Source organism: Notamacropus eugenii, chromosome 1 (assembly GCF_028372415.1).
Source record: "Notamacropus eugenii isolate mMacEug1 chromosome 1, mMacEug1.pri_v2, whole genome shotgun sequence".
NCBI classification, from domain to species: Eukaryota; Metazoa; Chordata; class Mammalia; order Diprotodontia; family Macropodidae; genus Notamacropus; species Notamacropus eugenii.
Window position 1 is genome coordinate 249,202,141 of NC_092872.1, and position 22,520 is coordinate 249,224,660.

General features: G+C 40.5%; 1 protein-coding gene across 12 annotated transcripts in view; it reads left to right on the top strand.

Annotated features, from left to right (window-relative positions):
* The window catches only part of ZNF774 (zinc finger protein 774), a 28,555-nt gene extending 9,514 nt beyond the window's left edge, over positions 1 to 19,041 (top strand). The window contains exons 1-6 of one of the 12 annotated variants that reach the window (XM_072628478.1): positions 5,720 to 6,668; positions 9,576 to 9,651; positions 11,423 to 11,468; positions 14,291 to 14,413; positions 14,864 to 14,970; positions 16,534 to 19,041. In XM_072628478.1, coding sequence (XP_072484579.1) covers positions 14,307 to 14,413; positions 14,864 to 14,970; positions 16,534 to 17,777 — 1,458 coding nt within the window. In that variant the 5' untranslated portion in view covers positions 5,720 to 6,668; positions 9,576 to 9,651; positions 11,423 to 11,468; positions 14,291 to 14,306 and the 3' untranslated portion in view covers positions 17,778 to 19,041. The other 11 variants (XM_072628482.1, XM_072628477.1, XM_072628480.1 and 8 more) reach the window with 11 other exon arrangements.
* The last annotated feature ends 3,479 nt before the right edge of the window (positions 19,042 to 22,520 follow it).

Below are 22,520 nucleotides of genomic sequence, written 5' to 3' on the forward strand. Positions count from 1 at the left end.
TGGAATTATGCAAGAAAGTTACTAAATTATTAATTCTCTATGACCCAGCAATCACATTACTAGGCAGCCTGAATAGGTCGATGGCAAAAAGAAAGGACTCATATGTGCAGAAGTATTCCTATCAGCACTATTTATAATAGCAAAATGCTGGAAATAAACTATGTGCCCAACAACTGGGAAATGGCTGAACAAATCATGGCACACAAATGGAATGGAATATTACTATGTGGAAAGGAATGACAACTATTAAGAGTTCAGGGAAACATGAGGAGACCACTATGAAGTAATGCAGAATAAAGAAAGCAAGGACAAAAGAACAGTGTTGGTAATGATTACAACAATGTAAATGAAGATATAACTTATGGCCCTTCACCCCAAACACTGAGCTAACATAGGCTGCATTTAATCTTGGAGATAGTGCCCCTGAATCATAATTCTCTGTTTCATTTTTGCCTTATCCAGAATTTTCACTGGAAAGTTCAGCATATCGCTTATATCTAGGTCTCCACAGATATAGCTAAAAGGGTCTTCAGCTCCCACACAAGCATTCAAGGTTACGACGTATAGCAATATATAGGATATTTCACCAACTTGTCCTTACACTTGTAGATTAGGTCCCCAGAGGGACATTTACTCTCAGGGTTCCTGAGTATATACTATAACAATACTCCTCAAAAAATATAAGCCATGAGCCCCTACTGGTGTACTTACTATTAATAATCAACCTGTAAATTAATTAGCTCTTACAAAGGCACTTGCTCAAACGGTAGAGCCAGAACAATAATTATAAAATATCTTCCCATAAACTTGGGGATGTATTCTCCCACAAATACACGTATGTGTGAGGAGAGTGAGCACATTCTTAAAGTACAATGGTAGTATGGCACACATGTAGGAATGTGCCAATGCAAATAAGGTTTGCTCAGGTAGGCTTATTCCTCACAGGACATAGCATCTCTGCTGGATAGATTAAACCAATGATTCTCTGAAGTTGCTTCTCTGTGTGCAGGTGTAGTCTCTACTACCTTCAACTCAAGGGTCAGCTGCAATCCTTACCTAGGTCCTACAATGCATTTTCAGAAAGAGTAGAGATTTTGGCCTAAGACTAGCATTTCATGCCAGTTCTGCTGTTAGTACCTCAGGTTTATCAATTCCCAGAGAGCAGATGGGAGAACAGAACTTTAATCTTTCTTTTCAACAACTCTTATTGGTTCAGGACTGGCTTCTCTCTGTGAGATACCTCACCCTAACTTACATTGACCATGCAGTACATTTCTCAGTTGCCAGTCACAACCAGGCAATAGCCATTTCCCTAATATTCACCAGATAGTTCTGGGGTTCTGGAGTATCCTACTCTCAGGATAGCCTGTTGGTCTATGCCATAAGTGCTAACTGTGGGAGAGAGATACCTAAGCAATCTATGCACTGGGAGTAAATTCATTATTTCTACTAGCTTTTCATGTGCAAATGAACAACTCAAAGTTTCTCTTTAGGAAGTACAAACAAATCAACTCAAAAATTCTGCATCCTTTACAAGGTCTACAACAGACACTTAAGTGGTCTGAGAGATCAAAACTATTTCCATAATAGTACTAAGACATTTCAGTTTCTAATAAATTATTGATTTAATAATATAGATTGATTAGATATAATCTACATTAAAGGGGAAGATCTTAATAATTTATAAGAGTGTAAAAAGTCCTGAATCCAAAAAGTTTGAGAACTGCTGGCAAAGAATGACCACTCACATCTAAAACAAGGCCTCATGCTCTACAAAGAGCAAATGTCATCTGAGGGAGACACACACCTGTACGTTATGTCTGTGTAACTTGCTTCTTATGACCAGCAACCTAAAAATTTGCTAGTCTGGAGGGGGCACACCCTTACAAATTAATATGAAATATAGACCTGCCTTTATTTTACTCCACCTAAAAAGCAAAACAAAATGTAGGACCTAGGACAAAATGGCTCATCAGGCCAATACAATTGTCCTCTCTCTGGTGAGTCCCCATTCACTTTCTTTTCCCCACTTTCCCTCTGATTCTAACCACCCTTTATGTGTAATCTTCCACAGTTACAATGTAAGCTCCTAGATGAAAGGAACTTTGATATTTCCTTGTATTTGTTTCCACAGGCATAGCACAGTGCCTGCAGCATAGTAAGGACATTAGACATAAAGAGAGAAAGACTTGAGTTCTAATCCTACCTCAGATACTTACTATATGAATGATCTGGGAAAGTCACTTAACCTCTCTTACCCTCAGTTTCCTCTTCTTTGAAATGGAAATAATTTTAGCACCTCATAGGATTATTTTGAGAATCAAATGAGATAAATGGAAAGCACTCTAAAAGCTAACTATTATTATTTTTAAAAATAATAAATATTATATCTATATTAAATCAACTTGTTCAGTCATGTCTGAACCTTTGTGACCCCATTTGGTGTTTTCTTGGCAAAGATACTGGAGTGATTTGCCATTTCCTTCTCCAGTTCATTTTACAGATGAGGAAACTAAGGGAAACAGAGTTAAGTGACTTGTCCAGGGTTGTCTGAAGCTGAATTTGAACTCAGGTCTTCTTGACTCCATGTGCCACACCACTTCACTGTCACTTAAAATTAATTATAACATATAAAGTGTCAGCATTTTTTTCCCCAGTCAGTTCCTCTAAACCTACATCAGGATTCTTCTGTCCATTCATTCTCAACCATTTGTCCTCTTATATGGTTATAGTCAGTATGTACCCACTCCTTTCTCTTGATTCTTATTTTTTTTTACCTTTTTTGTTTTATAAAAGCCTTTTCAGATTTGTTGGATATATTGTAACAGTATTTTCCTACATGAATTTATCATAATTCATTCAACCATTCTCCTATTGTTGAACATTTCAGTTATTTCCAGTTTTTTGCAATTATTAATATTATGAAAATCTTTGAACAGATAACTCTCTTTAGGCATCTGTTCATTTAACCACCATTTATTAAATGTTACTGCATGGGAAATACCATTTGGCACTGGGAAAGACAAAGGTGAATGAAACATAGTTTCTACCCTCATGAAGCTTATAATCAAAGAAGGAAGTTGTGACATAGACTGAAATTTAAAGTAACTTTACAAGAGTATCCTAAGCATAAAGTAACTATAGTTCAAAAACAATGCATTAAAAGCTTAGGAAAAGTACAGAATGTTTTGTGGGAGTCAGAAAAAGAAACAGAATTTGTTTTCTGGAATCAATTTCCTTAAAAAGCTTTTATGAACTTCACTGGTGAAACGATCCCTGGTGACTGAGCCTACATTACCAAAGACAAATAGGAAACCTTTCCACCTGCTCTAGAAATGGAGTTCTGTGTGTGAAGGAGGGAAGGTCAGTGACCAAGAAGTCAAATAAGGACCTAAGAGAGCTCCTGGGTGGATCTCAGTAAGGGGAAATGAAGCTAGAAGAGGTTTTCTCTTAGATCTTTTACTTTTCTCATTTACTCCTAAACTTCAATGATCATTTTAAAGTTAATAACCCCCATAATATCTCTATCTTCACCCTCAACCTCTCCCTGTAGCTCAGTTCTTATATTTCTAATGGTCTTGGTAGGCCTCATCACTTGGCTGACCTACCATTCCTTTAAATTCAATATATCTAAAACCAATCCCATCACCTGTACCCCAAACCTTGCCTCTTTCTAACTTTTCTATCTCTTTTAATAGCACCACTATCTTCTCAGTATCTTAGGTTTGTAGTCACAGTTTTGACTCTTCCTTTTTTTTCACCATCCAATCAATTGTAATCTCATTCTTTCTAAGTTAAAATCATAGGGTCATAGATTTAGAACCAGAAGGAACCTCATAATGCCTTGTAGACTTCCTTCTTTCTTCATTCTCAATGTAAGCGCCCTAGTTGCCAACCCTTATCTCTTCTAGACTACTGAAATATCCTCCTAATTAGTTTTCTTGTCTCCAGTCTATCTCCCCTTCTCCAATTCATTCCTCGCTCTAGGATCAGAGTAATTTTCCCAGTGCATCTCTACAGTCATGTCACTTTTCCATTAAGAGAGCACCAGTGGCTTGCTATTGCATTCCAAACAAAGTATAAATTCTTGACTGACATTTAAGGTCTTCTACAAGTTAGCTTCAATCTATCTTTCTAGCTTAAGTTTATATTATACTGCTTCTACTTCATCTATGTTACAACCAAATCAATATTTTCCTTTACCTGCTTTCATCCTAAAGTCTCCCATCTCCATCCTTTTGTTCATGACCCTCACTCCCACCAATTCCATACCTTGTCATTAAACCTCTCCCTTCCTTCAAGAAATAACCTGGATGCTACCTCATCTCCATCCTCTCAGGTTAAAGTGACTTCCTTATCCTCTTCCTCAAATTTCTCATAGTCAGTCAGCTGGCACCTAGCATTTTGCCAGCATCACCTCTCTGTACTTATGTCTCTCTTGTATCATAGTTCTTTTACCAGGTGACTTTCCCTTTGCTTTAATTAGATTGTCAGTTCCTTGAAGGTAGGGTCTGTGTCAATTCAGCAAACTCAATTCAACAAACACTAATTAAAGGTATTGTTTTCACAGCACTAGAGAAACAGAAAATTTCCCTGCTCTCAAGCAGTTCCCATTCCACAACGGCCTATCTATGCAGTGACAGCTCGGATCACAAGCAAGGTAGGTAGGTAGATGAGGCAATTGTAGATCAAGAAGTCTTGAGTTCAAAATTGACTTCGGGCACTTCCTGACCCTGTGACCCTGGTCAAGTTACTTAACCTCTGACTGCAAGAGTTTCCAGATCTCTAAAACTGGAGTAATAATAGCACCTACCTCTTTGGATTGTTGTGAAGATCAAATGAGTTAGTACTGCAATCCTTAATATTGTAAATTTTGCGAACCTTGTGGCACTACATGAATATTAGCTATTATTAATATTAGGCAGGGCCTTGTAGGCTCTTTAAGGAGAAACATCAAGGAATTCTACAGATTCAGATATGGGACAGACATTTCAGTTCCTGATAGCACCCTGCCCTGACAGGTGAGGTGCAAATAGCCCAGGATCTGGAGTCCAAACCCCTGGGTAAAAATCCGTACACTTACACTATCTGTGTAATCCTGGACAAGCCATTATCTTTCAGTGTGCCTCAATTTCCTCAAATGTAATAGGGAGGGGATTAGACTAGATAACCTCTAAGGTCTGTTTCAGCTGGAAATGTATTCTAAACTTTTGATTCTGAGTTCTTTTCCGTTCTCACTTCTCACCCAGCTTCACTACTCGGGGACATCACCCTCTCTCCCCTTTCCCTCCTCTACCTCTCCCCTACCTCTGTTCCTGGGAGTCTTCCTCCCTTAGATTATAAACTCCTTGAGGGCGGGGACTGCCTTTCTTTTCCGTATTTGCATCCCAGTGCCTGGCACATAGCAAGTATTGGCTATTGGCTCCTGGGACTACATTTCCCATAATCCTCCGCGCCACTCGGCCACCTAGCCCATTTGACAGCTGGCCCCGCCAGTGGAAAAGGAAGGTTTCCCAACGTTAAGATCGGGTGGCCAATGGCCGGATGGCAAGGGCGGATGTTCCTGACACCGCAACCTGCGTACAACTCCTAGTTCTGTCCAGAGTGGCCTGGCCTGAGCCGGGCGGGGCGGCCAGGACTTTCTTGGCTCCGGGGGAATTTCCCTTCCTTCTCCATCCCGGGTCGGGCCTGGTCCTGCCCCGGGGGTGGTGAGTGGATTCGGGTTCCGGAGACAGGGCTTGGGGATGGACATAGGGGCAGAGGGGGAATAAGGCCTCGGAGTGGGAGCAGAATCGGGGGGAAGGTAGCAGGGGTGGGTGCCTGCGCATGCGTGGACTCTGAGTGAAGGCAGACCCCCACTCCCCCTCTCCCCTGCCTGGGGTTCTCCAGGGACTGACTAGTGCGTGTCATTTCCCCGCGGGTCTGGGAACTGGCCTAGGTGTGATCATAGAGCATGCTGGGAGCCAGAATCCTCCCAGGAGCTCGCCCGGGACCACAATTCCCAGCATCCTCCGCGTCGGTGGCCCGCCCCACAGTCCTCTTTGACAACCATCTGGACCAATTGAAAAAAAGAAATTGCAAGACGCGGAGATGTTAAACCAATGGCAAGAGAGCGGGGGTGGGCGCCTGACGTCAGACTCTTTCCTTAAGTCCAGTGTGGGCTCGCCCCAAACCGGGTGGCGGCCGGCTAGACTCTAGGCTCCGACCCCTGGCTCAGGCCCCTGGCTAACATTACTTCCTCTGGCTGGGCCGGCCCGGGGGCGGTGAGTGGATGGTTGCGGGCCTGGGGAGGTCAGCGCTGGGGTCGGGACTGGTGGCTCGTGCTGGAAACTTGGGGGAGCAGGTGGGTGATTTGGGCAGAGGACGCCTCCCCCCTCCAGTCAGACTTGCAGCTGACATCTGTGCGGAGCGCTGAGAGCAGGGGCAGGGGGGCGGGCAGTGCCACCTCCACTTTGCCCAGGAGGAAACTGACACCCCAACTCCAGGAAGGGTCTTCCCCAAGGTCACGTGGCTGGGAAGTCCCAGAGTCCCGCTTGGGATCTTCTTCCTCAATCAGCAAGCAATTATTCAGTGCCTACTGTGTGCCAGGCGCTGGGCTAGGAGCTGAGGAACAGGTACCAAGAATGAAAAGATCTCTGCTCACAAGGAGCTCATCTAATGGGATGACAGTATGTACATATCTTAATATATACAGCATAAATAAAAGTAATAGTAACATACCTAGAGTGCTGTAAGGTTTGCAAAGTGCATAGATATTATCTTATTTGAGCCTCACAACTCTGGGAAGAAGGTGCTATTCTTATTTCCATTTTATAGATAAGAAAACGGAGGCAAGCAGAGATTGTGCAGTGATACTGTTACTGTGGTAGCATTTGAACTTGGGGATTTCTGACTCCAAGTCCACTGCTCTCTCTGCTGTGCTGCTAGCAGCCTTTATATAATTATAAAGTGAATACATATAAATACAAAGTAGTTAAATTGAAGGTAATTTGGGGTGACAGGGAGGGTACTAGCTGTTGGGGCCTGGGGAGGAGGAGTGGTGATTAAAAAATCCTTCCTAAAGAAGATGCCATAAAGGATGGAAGTAACTGAAGTAGAGGTAAGGAGGGAATGCCTTCTGGGCATATGGGGTAGCCTCTAGAATCTGACACTTGGGAGAGAGAATGTCATGGGTGACAGTTCTGGTCTTAGAGAAGGAGGGAGAGTAATGTTCAATGAGACTAGACAGGTAGGTTGAAGCCAGGTTGTGAAGGACTTTAAAAGTGAAACAGAGGAGTTGATATCTTATCCTAGAAGCAACAGGAGGTCACTGGAATCGTTCGCGTGGGGAATTGTGTCAGTTATGGATTTGAGGAAAGTCATTTTAGAAGCAGTGTGTAGGATGAGGTCTTGAAACAGATATTTTTGCTGCAGTAATCTAAGAAGGTGAACCACCAGAAACTAAGGTGGTAACCAAGTGAATGGACAGAAAGGGCCTGAGTGTAAAGATAGAAAGGACAAGATTTGGTAAGATTTGATTGATTACTTAGGGAGAAGGAGAGGGAGGGGTCTAGGATAATGCTTTGGTTAGGAACCTGGGAGACTAGAAGGTTAGTGATAACTTTAGCAGAAGCAGTAAAGTTCAGAGGAGGAGAGAGTTTGAGGAAAAGAGAATAAGTTTAGTTTTGGACATGTTTTGTTTAGATGCTATCTCATTGCTTTCCAGAGTACTGTGGCCTCTAATTTTCTGCCCCCCAAACCTCAGTAAAACCACCTCAGTTTCTTTAACTTTTTTCCTTTCCTTTCAGACATGTACACTGTATATGCAATCTTTGTGTTTTAAAGTTTGTCAAGGGAAAGTGATTCAATATTCAAAACAAGAGAGTGTCTAAAAGATGTGTATGCTCCTCAGGCTGCATGCTGTACTCCAATTAATACCAGACTCCCATTCAGTGTTTACACGGGGGACTTAGAGTACTAGAATGTCACAGCTGGAAGGATCTGGGGAGATCAGTTCAATTCAACAGATACTTATTTAATACCTATTGTGGGCAAGATACTATATCAGGAACTGGGGATACAAAGATGGATGTGAGAGACTCTGGTTTTCAGCTTCCAAGGGTGGGGAGCAGACAAGTATACAAATGACTTTCTCTAACAGAAGGGAGACTAAGGACACTTCTAGAGAAGAGTGAAGGGGAAATTACTTTGAGATATTGGAGCAGAGAATGGGAGATCGAGCGAGAGAGGAGTGAGTATAGAGTGGTACAGGGAGGATCATTGGCGTATTTATTTTACGCATAAGGTAATCAAGGTCTAGAAAGTGAAATAACTTGTCCAAGGTCATACATTTATTTAGTGAGTTCAATGCAGTTTGAACTGTAACTCAGGTGTTTTTGACTCCCATCCCTGTGCCTATTCCATGTCAGAGATCACCATTCTTTTTTTAATTATTTTTTAGCATTTTATTTTCCCCCAGTTACATGTAAAAACAGTTTTTTTATTATTTTATTTGTTTTCAGTGTTCTACAATCACTTCCATATATACCAGATTTTTTTTCCCCTCCCTCCCCTTCCTTCCCCGCTATCTCCCCACTCCCTCCCTGAGATAGCATGCAATTTTGTATAGGTTCTACACATACATTCCTATTAAATACATTTTCACCTTAGTCATGTTACATAGAAGAATTAAAATGAATGAGAGAAACCATAAAGCAAACCAAAACATAATACAAAAGAAAATGATCTCTTTCATTCTACGATCAGATTCCATAGTTCTTTCTCTGGATGTGGAAGGCATTTTGCCTTATGAGACCATTGGGAATTTTTTAAGTCCTTGCATTGCAATGAAATACTAAGTCTACCAGAAAAAATTCCTCACACACTGTGGTTGCTGTGTACAAAGTTCTCCTGGTTCTGCTCCTTTCGCTCTGCATCTGTTCATATAAGTCTTTCCAGGCCTCTCTGAAGTCTTCCTGTTCATCATTTCTTATGGCACAATAGTATTCCATTATATTCATATACCACAATTTATTCAGTCATTCCCCAATTGATGGGCATCTCCTTGATTTCCAATTTTTGACCACCACAAAGAGAGCTGCTATAAATACTTAGGCACATGTGGGACCCTTTCCCATTTTTATGAATTATTGGGGATACAGTCCTAGAAGTGATATTGCTGGGTCAAAGGGTATGCACATTTTTGTAGCCCTTCGGGCATAGTTCCAAATTGTTCTCCAGAATGGTTGGATCAGCTCACAGCTCCACGCACAATGAATTAGTGTTCCAGCTCTCCCACATCTTCTCCAACATTTATCATCTTCCTGTTCTGTCATGTTTGCCAATCTGATAGGTGTGATGTGGTATCTCAGAGTTGTTTTGATTTGCATTTCTCTAATCAATAGCGATTTAGAGCATTTTTTCATATGATTATAGATAGCTTTAATTTCTTCCTCTGAAAACTGTCTGTTTATATTCTTTGACCATTTATCAATTGGGGAATGTAAGAACAATTTTTAACATTTGTTTTTAAAACTTTGATTTCCAAATTCTCTCCCTTCTTCCCTCTCAACTTCCCCCCTCCCCCCATTGAGCAGACAAGCAGTTCGACATTGGGTATACATGGAGCACCATTTTTTAAGGGAGAAGAACCCCTTTGGATAATAGTCTTAAGTATGTATTTAATATATTAATATTTATATATTATATATTTATTTATATTTGGATATAAACATTTATATATTTATATTTAATGTATAATATTTATATACATACACATATGTATGTATATGTCTCAGAAATGCAGTCTATCTACATATTAATTGATGCCAGAAAGATCTGTATCATTTTATCCTTTTTTTATTTAATTTATATTATGTTTCATCCCACAAAAAGAGCAAATGGTTATTTCTCCTCAGAAGGCCTTGGTTCTAATGTACATGTGCTTTAGAAGCTGGAAGGAGAGCCCTGACACTATAGATTATATGTAGCACTTTAGTATTGTAAGTTTTGTTAGAATAACCATTTTGAAGGCAGGCTGGTCCTGAGGATTGAAATCTGGGAACAAAGACTGGAATAGAAGGGGGAACAGGGAAGTAAGTATAGTCATAGGAAGGATGAAAGAGAAGATGCTTGAAGGGGGTCCTGTGTGCTTAAAGTGTTGAAGAGGAGATTTGGGCTGGAAGTATTTGAGTGCCCACCCACTATGTACCAGGTAACGGCCACACAGAGACGAAAATGAGACTGTTGTTGTCTTCAAGGAACCTAAATTCTACCGGGAGATACAAATATTCACAAATAAGTAAATGCATAATACATATAAAATAAACACACTGTGGTTGGGGTGAGGAGGGAAGGTTGACTTACAATCGGAGGGATCCCAAAAGACCTCTCCAGGTACTTGTACATGGGCTGAACCTTGAAAGGAACTAGGGGTTCTGAAAAGAAGTAGCTCCAAGGAGAGTCTATTCTAAGGCCTTGGGTCTGGAGCCAGAGTGGGTCGGGGAAGACCCCTCTCCACCAGAATTAAGAGCTTGCTTTGGGCCAGGTGCTTTGATGAATGCTTTAAATACAAAGACATGAAAAAATAGCCTCTGCTGTCAGGAAGCTTACAGTCTAACTAGCCACGTGGCCACATACAAATAGCTGTTTAAATACTAGGTTTTATACTGAGTGTGTGGAAGATTGTCTCTGATGGGAAGCACCAACCATGAGAGGGGAAGCTGAGCGTCGGGTAGGATTTGAGCTGAGACTGGAAAGAAGGCCCATGAGCCGCTTGAAAAACCACTGAGGGGGTGTACCAGGGGCAGCAAGAATACAGATAAGTACATAGAGGAGAGTAAAGTATAAGACTAGAAAGATAGGAAGGAGTCAGACTGTGAAGGACTTTGAGGGCCAGACAGCATTTTATATATGATCCTGGAGGTAAAAGGAAGCCAACAGTATTTATTGAGTGGCCTGGTCGAAACTGTACTTTAAGAAAATCACTTTGGCAACCAGAGAATGGATTGGAGTGAAAGATACACAGACAGGCAAATAGAATGGAAGACCATCCAGAAGACTAGTGCAAAAATCCAGGCTTGAGGTATAAGGGTCTGTGCCAGTGTGGTGGCTGAAATGAAGAGTGAAGGTAGAAAAGACAGAATTTGGTTACAGATTGAATATGTGAATTGAGGTTATGACCCTGCTTGGCTGGGGAGATGTTGGTGCTCTGAACACCGAGCAGAGTAGGAGGTTCAGAAGAGGGGAGCATTGGGGAAAGCATGTAAAATTCACAATGATTCTGTTTGGGGCAGAAGCAGGAGATGGATTATGTAGGACCAACTGCAAGGAAGTCAGTTTAGGGGGAGCATATGTATAGTAGGTGAGGGAGGGGGATTGATGTGTGGAGCCAGATTGTGAAGGGCTTTAAATACCAAACCAAGGAGTTTATATTTTATCCTAGAGGCTCTGGCTAGTCACTGAATCTTCTTGAGCGGAGGACAGCCATGGTGAGTCCTGTGCTTTGGTGATCACCACTTGTTCTGTGTGGAGAATGGATTGAGAGGAAAGAAACTGAAAGAGCACTTGCTGGGGTTGTCATGATAGAAGAAAGACGGGGGCAGGGGGCGGGGTGTGTGATAAAGAATAGTGAAAAAGTAAATTTGTCGACCGACTGGAGAGTGGATGTGAGAGTGAGTGAGAACGAGAGCTGAAGATGACTGGTAGGTTTCAAAACTAGGTTAGTAGGAGAATGTTGTAGCTTGTGGGCAGGTGGAAGTTTGTACAGTCTTCAGGGGTGGTCACCCTGTTGATTTGTCTTCCTTGACTATACTTACTCATGAAGCACTTAGCACAGTGCTGGCACCTATTGGGGCTTAATAAAGTCTTATTAATAATAATTAATAAGTTAATTGATTACAAGGAGAGGGTTCCATTAGACAAGGGGGAGGGGCATTGATGTAGCAAAGATTTTTTTTTTAAAGCAGCAATGAAACATTTTTGAGTTTACAGAAAAAAATTGAGAAGGGTACCCAGAACCTATTAAAAATTTTACTACTTAATTTTAATATGTGCTTTAAAAAATTTACAATTTTAGGTACAATCTTTTATTTCTGATTTTGTGTATTTTTTTGTTCAATGATTAACTTAATAAAAATGAAACATTTTGAAAAAGAACAGTGGTACTCTTGATAGAAATAGGTAAGTCAGGGAAGGTTGGGATTGGAGGGGAAGATAATTCTGTTTGAATCATGTTGACTTTAAGATGTCTGTTGGATATCTAGAGGGAGCTGTCAAGTGGAGTGGAGCTCAGGGAGGATTTGGAGCCATTTACAGAGATGGGAACTAAAAAATCACAGGGTGGAGCCTCAACACACTGTAATGGGCTCTGAACTTAACCTTGTTTTGTGTCCTGGCCTATTGGGGCAGTTGGATGAAAACTGTGGACTCTTTCTCAGAGTAATGTTTTTAAATGCATAACAAAAAATTTGTAGAATTACAGAGGAAACCGATTCTATGTATTGAAATAAAGATGCTATTTTTTCCAATCCAAGTTCCTGGCCTCCTTAAAATTTATCCACTGATCCTGGGGGGGGGGGGGGGGGGAGGGAGGGATAGGATGGGGGAGGGGAGGTTTCCATGATCCCAGGTTTAAAACTTCTTTAAAACGTCTAGGCCAGAAAAAATGTATCAGTTTATGGATGTATTAGGAGTTGATGATATGATTACAATCTGCTGAGAATAAAATGATAGATCTAGGGCTGGGAAGGACTTTAGGTCAGCTAATACAGCCCTCTCATTTTTAAAAGGAGGTCCAGAGGGAAAATCTTTGTACAAGGTCACAGGAGTAATAAATAGACATAGATTTCACACCCAAATGGTCTTACTCCAACTTTTTTGCTTCCTGCACCATGCTGCCTCCTTGTGGTCACATTGACCACATTCCTATGTAAGCTCTTCATCTTTATACTCTGTATTTCCCAAGTAATTCCATAAATACTTGTTATTTTGAATGACAGATTTACCTGGTAGACAGCTGTGATTCCCAAAAACATTTTGTTTTCCCCTAAAATAACTTTTGCTCTCTCTCTACTAGGCTAGTCCCCAACATTGGTTGAGTTTTGTCCCTCAATGAACTCTTTCTAGTTTCCCTCTATTCAATTTTACCATTTTCTTTTTTTTTCTTAAGATCATTTTGCCAATGTTAAAGATGACTTTCAATTCCCAGCATCAGTAAAGCTGTAGAATAGAATGGTGCTCTGGGAAGTTTCCTTTAGGAATACCACTGGATTAGTCCCTGCAGACTGATACCAAAGCATTGATGACCCTGTGGGTACAGTTTTAGAGTGAGCTTGTCTATAAATTACTGACATAATTGGAGTTCTACCAGTAAAACTATGTTTTCCTAGTTTGTAGATGAGTATGTAGTGAGATAGAATAAAAGGTTTTCTTTAAATTATGATTTCACCATGAACAAATGAATGAAAAAAAATTAATTCAGCCTTTCCTATGTGTCAAGTACTGTGCTAAATATTGAAGATTCAAAATAAGAAAATTAAGATAGTCCCTGCTTTAAAACATCTGACATGAGTGTTCCTTACAGAATTCATATTAATAACTGTCCAAATTCTGTGCTGGGGAAAATTTGGAACCATTTGCACTGATGAGGAAGTTGGGCAAGAAAAATTTATGGTGAAAAATCTCTGGTGGTTAAGTCTGGGAAACTTGAAGTCATACCTTTAATGAAATAAGCATTTGAGAACTTACTAACTTGGTGCCACCTCACACCCATGGCATGAGTAGCACTGCATGTCAGAAAACAATGTATAGATTATGTTGGAAAATCCTATCAATAATAATGATGATGATAGCTAACATTTATGTAGCACCTACTACATGCCAGGAACTGCTAAGTGGTTTAAGTACTACCTCATTTGAACTTTACAAACCTGTGCTTTTATTATCCCCATTTTACAGATAAAGGAACTGAGGTAAATAGGTTAAGTGACTTGCCCAGGGTCACACAGCTACTAAGTCTCTGAGGTCATATTTGAATTCAGTTTTTCCTAACTCCAGGCCCAGCACTCTATCTGCTGTGCTCCTCAGCAGCTGTCCAAGTTGGAAAAGGTTCTGGACTTGGCATTAAAAAACCTGGATTCTGTCACTTGTTTACTATGGGACATAGAACAAGTTGTTTCCCCTCAGTTTTCTCTTCTTCAAAATGAGAGTGTTAGACCAGGTGTTCTCTCAAGGTCCATTGCAGCTCTAAAAGTCTGTGACTGAGTCTGAATCCAGGAAGAAGCAGACACTAAGTTCAAATCTCTTGTTTTAGGGATTGATGACACTGGATGATGTGGCTGGGGACGTCCGGGAGGAATGGGTTGTCTGGACCCTGCCCAGAGAATCCTCTCCAGACTTGCCATCCATCAGGGTTAGAAGAATGGGCTCTCAATGGGTAAGGATTTCTGTTTTCTCTTTAGAGTCAAAGATTAAATGCATTTGGAAGAGCCGTTTCCCTAAGGGGTTTAGGGACATTGGTCATTGATTCCCAGATTTTTTTGTGTCTTTCAATTCCCCCATCTTCATAGCTCTTCCCCTTACATAGAAAACCCATATATCAAACATAATAATCAATGCCCAGACCAAAGTCTTTCCTGGGGGTGACAATCATGTTAACTCTTCCATGGGCACAAGTAGAACCTTAGCGCTAGAATTTTCACTCATACCTAAGAAGAAAAAGTGGAAATATCTTCATCTTGTTGAATCAGTCTGTCCTTTCTTCATTTGGACTGGGAGAAGTCACAGACATCATCACTCTCTAGCAGTTTAGTTTATCTGACAGAGAAAGAAACAAGACCTGAGTTTGGGGCACAAACCAATAATTCATGTCTGTTGTCATGAACAGGATTTCCAGACCCACTGTGATCTCCCAGCTTGAGCAGAAAGCAGAACCCTGGGTCCTGGATCTCCAGAGCTTGCAGGAGGGGGGGATCCTGAGAGAAGCTCACGCAGGTGAGAAATGAGGAAGAATTTTGTTTATGTTAAGGACTTATGAAGCTTAACCCCTCCATCTTGGCTGTATTATACCACTGATTTAATATTTGCTAGCCATTATTTAAATGAGAAAAGTCATTTTTAAATTAACCATTCAGCATTTTACATTGTCTTTCACTCTGTGAGAGGCAGTAGTACATGGAGACTTAAAGCCAGGAAGGCCTAGATTCAAGTCTTTCCTCTGACACGTAGTGTCTGTGTGATCCTGGGCAATCACCTAACCTCTCAGTGCTCCAGCCACTGTAAGATACAGAAAGGGTGCCAACAGACGGTACCCATTGTAGAGAAACTCTCTCTACACCAGGGGGGTTTTCATATCAATGAAATTAGAGGGCCAAGCCTCACTGTAGTGACTTAAGTCTGACTGATTTTACCCAAATTGGACATCTAAAAAGTTTTAGTGTAGTTTTAAACTTTAATAACTTCAGAAGTATAAATGCTCCAGATTTAGAAAACAGATTTTGAAAGGTTAATTATTTAAATTTTTAAAATGTATGTTATCTTACTGAAATTCAAAATAGCCACTGTTTTGTGCTGTATATGGGTTATCAATTTTCAGACTTTGCAAAAATTTATCAACTGTTGCTCAGTGACTGAAAGGATAGGATTAGTAATGCTAGCCTTAAGATCACCAAATGAATGAGGTTTTGACCCAAAAAAAAAAATTTGTTGGAGGTGGATCCAGTGACTTAGTTGGCCAAGAAAGTGTGTGTGTGTGTTTGTGTGTGTTCGTCCTTCATTGCCAAAGAAGACAATGACATGACTTGCACTTGACTTTGTTTTGAGTGAGGGAGGGCTGTGCAGGTCACCAGCCTCACTTCTCCTCCAGAGCCATCTGAATCCAGTGACCAGATATTCATCAAGATGACTGGAGATGACCCAGGATGAGGCAATTGGGGTTAAGTGACTTGCCCAAGGTCACACAGCTAGTGAGTGTCAAATGCCTGAGGTGAGATTTGAACTCAGGTCCTCCTGACTCCTGCACTGGTGCTCTATCCACTGCATCACCTAGCTGCCCAGTCAAGAAAGAGAACCTCCTCTACCAATCCATTGATCTCAGAAAGTATTACCAGTAACTGTCCCACAAATAACGCACAATGACAGGATTCCTTCTTTTGTTAAAATTAAACTCTAAAATTTATGATTCAAAATTCAGAAAACTAAATAAGTATAAAATAAATTTAAATAATTACATTTTCAAATGATATTTAAGTTTGTAACATTTATTCTTTGTAGGTTTTTAAAGCTTAACATTGCACTAAGACCCTGTATTATTAAGGGGAATAAAGATAATTTCTCAAGTTAAACTTTTAGTTGATTTTGTCTGGCCACCTACAGCAGATAACCTGGCCATCAGCTGATCATGTTCTATAGTCTTTTAAATGAATTTTATTGGAATTTGCTGCAAAGATATACACATCATGGAAACTGCAGTTTTAATGATTCCCCTTCATCTCTATATTTCCTTTCTTAGTGGAAAGGAAATCAATGATTATCTATCCTCTCTTTTCACTTTTTCAGACTTTGAGAACCAGGTGGAAAAGCTGAACCAGGAAGTTTCTGAGGCAGCAGAACAATTTGGGCCATCTTCAGGACGGCCTCAAAAAGATATTTCTCAGAATCCTGATTGGGAAAGAAACTGGGAAAGGGAACATGTATTAGAAAGACAACATGGAACTCTCACAGGAGAGGGACAAAGGGAACTCCTTTCAAAGGAGAGACATTTAAGTAAGCTCCTAGGTAGATATGTAGGTGAAAAACCTAATGTGTGTGCTGAATGTGGAAAAAGTTTTAACCAGACTTCTTATCTTATGAGACACCTGAGAACCCATACTGGAGAGAGGCCATATAAGTGTCTTGTATGTGGGAAAGCCTTCAAACAGAGCTCAGACCTTGTCACTCACCGTCGAACACACACTGGAGAGAAACCCTACAAGTGTAATGGGTGTGAAAAAAGCTTCGGTGACAGCTCAACTCTCATCAAGCATCAGAGGACCCACACAGGCGAGAGACCGTATGAGTGCCCAGACTGTGGGAAGACCTTCAGTCGGAAGCCACACCTTATCATGCACCAAAGAACCCACACAGGAGAGAAGCCCTATAAATGTCTTGAGTGTCAGAAAAGCTTTAGTCGGAGTTCAAATTTCATCACCCATCAAAGGATCCATACAGGGGAGAAGCCCTATACATGTAATGATTGTGGGGAGAGGTTTAGCCAGAGCTCAGATTTGGTTAAGCACCAAAGAACCCACACAGGAGAACGACCTTATAAATGTCCTGAGTGTGGGAAGGGCTTCCGAGACAGTTCCCATTTTGTAGCGCACATGAGCACCCACTCAGGAGAGAGACCCTTTAGCTGTCCTGAATGCGATAAAAGTTTCAGTCAGAGTTCTCACCTTGTCACCCACCAGAGAACACACACTGGGGAGAGACCTTATAAGTGTGATGATTGTGGGAAAGGATTCACTGACAGTTCTGCCCTCATTAAGCACCAGCGGATCCACACAGGTGAAAGACCCTATAAATGTGGGGAATGTGGGAAGAGCTTCAATCAGAGTTCACATTTTATTACCCATCAGAGAATCCACTTGGGAGAGAGACCTTACAAATGCCCAGACTGTGACAAGAGCTTTAACCAGCGTTCACACTTCATAACACACCAGAGGACACACACAGGTGAAAAACCCTTTCAGTGCACCAAGTGTGAGAAGAGCTTTCGGCAGAAAGCACATCTTTTATCCCATCAAAACACCCATTTAACTTAAGGAATATCCCTTAGTTTCTCCATTTCTCTTTGTCCACCTCTGTAAACTCTCTAGCAAATAACTTCTACTCCTCCAAATCCCAGAGCAGGTCATGACAATTTTTCCATAGCCTGTCCTTACTGCCTGTTCCTCAGATTGGAGAGGATAATTCTTGAATAATGCCTCACATGTTATTTTGCACAGAGGGGACAGGCAGAAATGATTTTATGCTGTTGCACAGTGCATGGCACATAGATGTTTGATTAATAAATGCTTGCTGATTGATACTTAAATACACACTTACCCAAAGAGACAGGAAATAGGTGTGGACTAGTTAAATTATTAATAATCTAGGCCCATGGCCTCTAAAAAATTAGTGTGTATCTCAAAGGAGGCTTAGTTGGAAGCAAACAAGAATTGGATAAAGCTGGAAAAGGGTATTATTGTTTGTATTTTCCAAGTATTATTCAGCTGTGTCTTAGTGATAAAAGAAAGCATGGTGGGTTGAAAAGATGAGATGCAGACTGGAAGATGTTTTAGAAGCTTTTTGCAAAGCTTAACTAAAGCTGGTCCTTATTGGACTGTTGAAGACCAGGGGCTATTCCCAAGTTGATCATAGTTTGCTATTCTCATTTTCTGAGGCATATAGACTGTTCAGCATACCAAAGGCACTTGGAAAAGAGGACTTTAGTTTGGTGGGATTTAAATTATCCAAAGGGTTAAGCGATAACAGGACTCAGTATCTCCATGACAACAGAATGGGAAATGAGAGCCAATTTCCTCAATCTGCTGGGAGTTTTGTTTCTTATACCAATAATTGTGTGCTTATGTAACCCTAAGTCACCGATTCTATGCATTTTTATTTCTGTTTAACAGGAAAAAATTCCTAAGTCTTAATACTTTTCTTCTCCTGAGCTCTGACCACCACCTCATTAGGTATCTGTTTCTTTTGCAAGAAATGGTTTCTTATAGATGATGAAACAAAGACTTGAAAAGCTCTGGTGATTCCTTCACGAGCTCAGAGTTGGAATGGACTGAGATCACTTAAGGATGAAGTCTACTCCTGAAAACATCCTAAAAATAGTCATCCTCTGCTTGGAGACCTGTGGTAGTCAGTTCCACTTTGGGACTGCTCTAATTGTTAGGAAGTTTTTCCTCGTGTCAAGCCAAAATATGCCTTTCTGCAACTTCTGCCATTCACTCCTAATTTTTATTTCTGAGACTAAGGAGAACAAGTTCATTTATTTCCTGTAATATCCCATAAAATGTGTGAAGTTGTCTTTTATACTCTGCTAAGTCTTCTCTTTTCCAGGGTAAATTGTCTTGATTCCTCCCGTCCATCTTTGTATGGTATGATCTCTGGTCTCAACATCTTCCAGGGGGCATACTGCAGCTTGTCTGTGTCTTTCCTAAAATAGGAAATTGCACACAGTATTCCAAATATAGTCTCAGCAGAGCATAGTACAGCAAGACTATGACTTTTCTCATTCTGGCCACAATGCTTCTCGGTACAGCTTATGATGGCATTAAGTTTTGACTACCATATCGCACTTTTGACTAATTCAGCTTATCGCCATCTAAAATCCTTAGGTCTTTTCCATGTGAACTGTCCCATGCTTCCCCTTTACATATGCAAATGATATTTAAACCTGTGTTAAATTTATGTTTATTTCAGTTTTCAGTGGAAAAGGTATTCCATCAGTGCATATTGGAACCCATTCTTACTTCATTTTGTGTAATCCTTGGCTATATTCTTATATAGACTGTCCCTAGAAGATACATCCAACATATTAGAAGCCTTTTTCCTCTAGGTCTTTTTATATTTTATATGTTCTTTCCTGTAACCACATGCCTGGCTCACAACTTCTCCCTACTATACAAATGGTATCATCAAGGATGATACTGTGTCATCTTTGATGATACTTGTTGGGTGTGGATCATCATTGGAACCATGGTGCAGCTTGTTCATGTCTACCACTTGTCTTGTTTTTTTCCTTTGGCTCATCTGTGACTTTGATTGACAAAGACTGGTCTTTCAAGAGTTAGAACAATAGTGCATTGCTGGGAAATTTTTGAAAAGATGGATTTTTGCTCTGGGGAACAGCATAGAATCTTTGAAAGATTGCAAAATTTTTCAACTGCAATTTGGCCCACTGTCTTCTGTTTAATTCTGGACCCCTCACTGCTCATTTCTCAATATGTGTTCCAAATAAGTGTACTGATGGACTTGCCATTCATTTACATCTCTGTTGGAGCAATAGGCATTTTTTTCTATTAATTTTTCCTATATGAATTGTTAGGCTGATCATGAATCTTATTGAGGAGGTCCTGAAGTATTCTGCAGCTTGATTCAAGCTGGACAATATCCTCTTCAAATAGGAGCTTCAGTAGACTTTGCCCTCTCTAGAGAATCCCCCTTCCACTTAGATCTTGTTTATGACATTTTTCATGACTGTGGAAAAATTCCATTGGCAAGCATTTTATGCTTTACATGACAGTAAGATCCTTGACAGAGCTGTCTGATTTCATCCGAAGTGTGAGAGATTTCCTAAAGGTGAACCTTTAAGGAGGCATTGGCTCTGTCGAGTCAAATTCTTTTTATAAAATTAACTATAAAATTATAATATAAAACTAACTATAAAATAATATAAAATTTTATAAAATTATAAAAGTAGTAGAATCTTAAGATTTCTGTACCTGTTCAGTCATTTATGTGACCTCAAGGATGGGATCTGCCAGTTTGACTTTTAAATTTAGCCCATTATTCTGGCCTTTTGAGACTTACATAACCTGATTTCATTATCCAGCATGTTAACTGCCCCTCTTGGGTCATCTGTGACTTTGATAGCATTTGATAAGTTGGCTATCTAGACTTTCACCTAAGTCATTCATAGAAATATTAAATAATACAGAACCAAGAAGAGAACTCATGCCCTCCAAGTTGATATTGTCCCATTAATGACTGTAGTTCACTCATCAAACCACTTCCAGATCCAGTCATACTATCAACTAATATATATCTTTGCAGCTTGTCCATAGAGCTAGTATGAGACACTGTTAAATACTTTGCTAAAAATACTGGCATATTGTGTTCTTGTTCCCTGAAATATCAGTCTAGGAGTTCTGTCAAAAAAGAGCTTTGCAGGAATCCATGCAAATGTATTTTTACCAGCTCATGTTTGGTGTACTGCCTCTCTCCAAGATCCCATAATTCCTTTTTGAGAAAAAGGCAGAGAAAACCAGATCCTGACTTCAGATACTGTCTTCTTAACTAGTTCTTAACTCCTGAAATCTTTTTCTCATTTGGCCTCCAATTAATAATGTTAGCACAGCATGGAGAACCCCTAAGAACTTTAGTTTCATCCCTGTGATTCACAACTTCTGTCAATGTTTCCTCTGTTCTTTCTGATGAAAGAATTAGTCCCCAGAAGAGACTAGTCTTCACTCTGCCCAACAAGTTTGGGGAGAGCCTTGGAAGAATTCTGAATATATAACCGTGGAGAAGCAGTAGGCCTCTCTGTTAACATTAAGTCAACAAATAGCTTTGCTGGTACTCCTTAGCATCTGTGGCAGTCACCACTGCACATCTCTTCCTATGACTTTTGACCTGCTGGTGGCCCTGGAAACACATCTTCATTTTGGGGAGCAGGAAAAGCTGCTTCCTCTTCAGAGGACCCACGCTTACCCTTAATGTTAAGAGCTTCATCCCTGTTACTTAGGGCCAAATGTTCAGTAGTCCTTTTTCCCTTCCCTTTCTAGTACATCCCAACCTCCTTACATATTAGGTGTCCTCTTTGTTTCTTCAAAAAGTCCACTCTTTCAAGGGAGATTTCATTTCTTATGAAATGGTAACAAGGAGAATACAGTCATTTCACCAGCTCTTTTATCTTGTGTAATAGGGAGACCAGCCTGCACTTTGTACATACATAGCTGGCATTTGTTACTGATTGAAATAAACCATACTCTCTCTGAAGGTTACTACATAATTTTCTTTGCCCTCAGTACTTGTGGGAAGTAAAGCCCTCAGTGAAGCCTATCATTTTAGTTAAACCTCCTCTTTGCTGTGTGGAGATTCCCACCTTTTTCTCCTGAAGAAACAAGGCTTGTTCACCTAGTGTTGGGAGGAGCTGTCTGACAAAGCCACAAAGCAAACAGTTGACTTTGCAGGATGTGGTTATATTCTTTGCTAATGGTCAGATATCTGACACTGCCTTGCCAGCTTTCTGTTGTAGCTTCCCTTTGGTCATACAGCTAGCCAAAGTCAGAATTTGGCTGCAGATTTAGTTGTCTTCCGTCCTACTATTAAACAAATACCAGCTCAAGAATTTGGTCAAGAAGACAGTGATCGTTGGATAAAGCTTTTTAAGAAGGCATCACACCCTTCGTTCAGTCTGAACTTGAACTTTATCTGGGAATCTAGCCTATTGTATTTACCTACGTTCTTTGGCACAGGGCCAAGGGACTCTGACCTTCACATGAAGAACCAAGAAGTGCGAGCAGGTTAAAGGAGCTGGATAAAGTATGGATGTGTTGCTCCTATAGAGAGAGGAAAAATATTCATTGTAGAGCTATTTTAATCCTCTGAAGACAACAGAGTATGAATAGTGCCTTGGGATCCTTGGAACACATAGTCATTCCCTTTCCGGCTCTTATAGCTGAATTGCATTCTTTTGCTGATTCAATCCTGTGGCTGATTCTGCTGATATATTGATTAAGAGCCTTGTTAAAGTTGAGGTCTTAAGCCTCCATTCGAATGAATTTTCA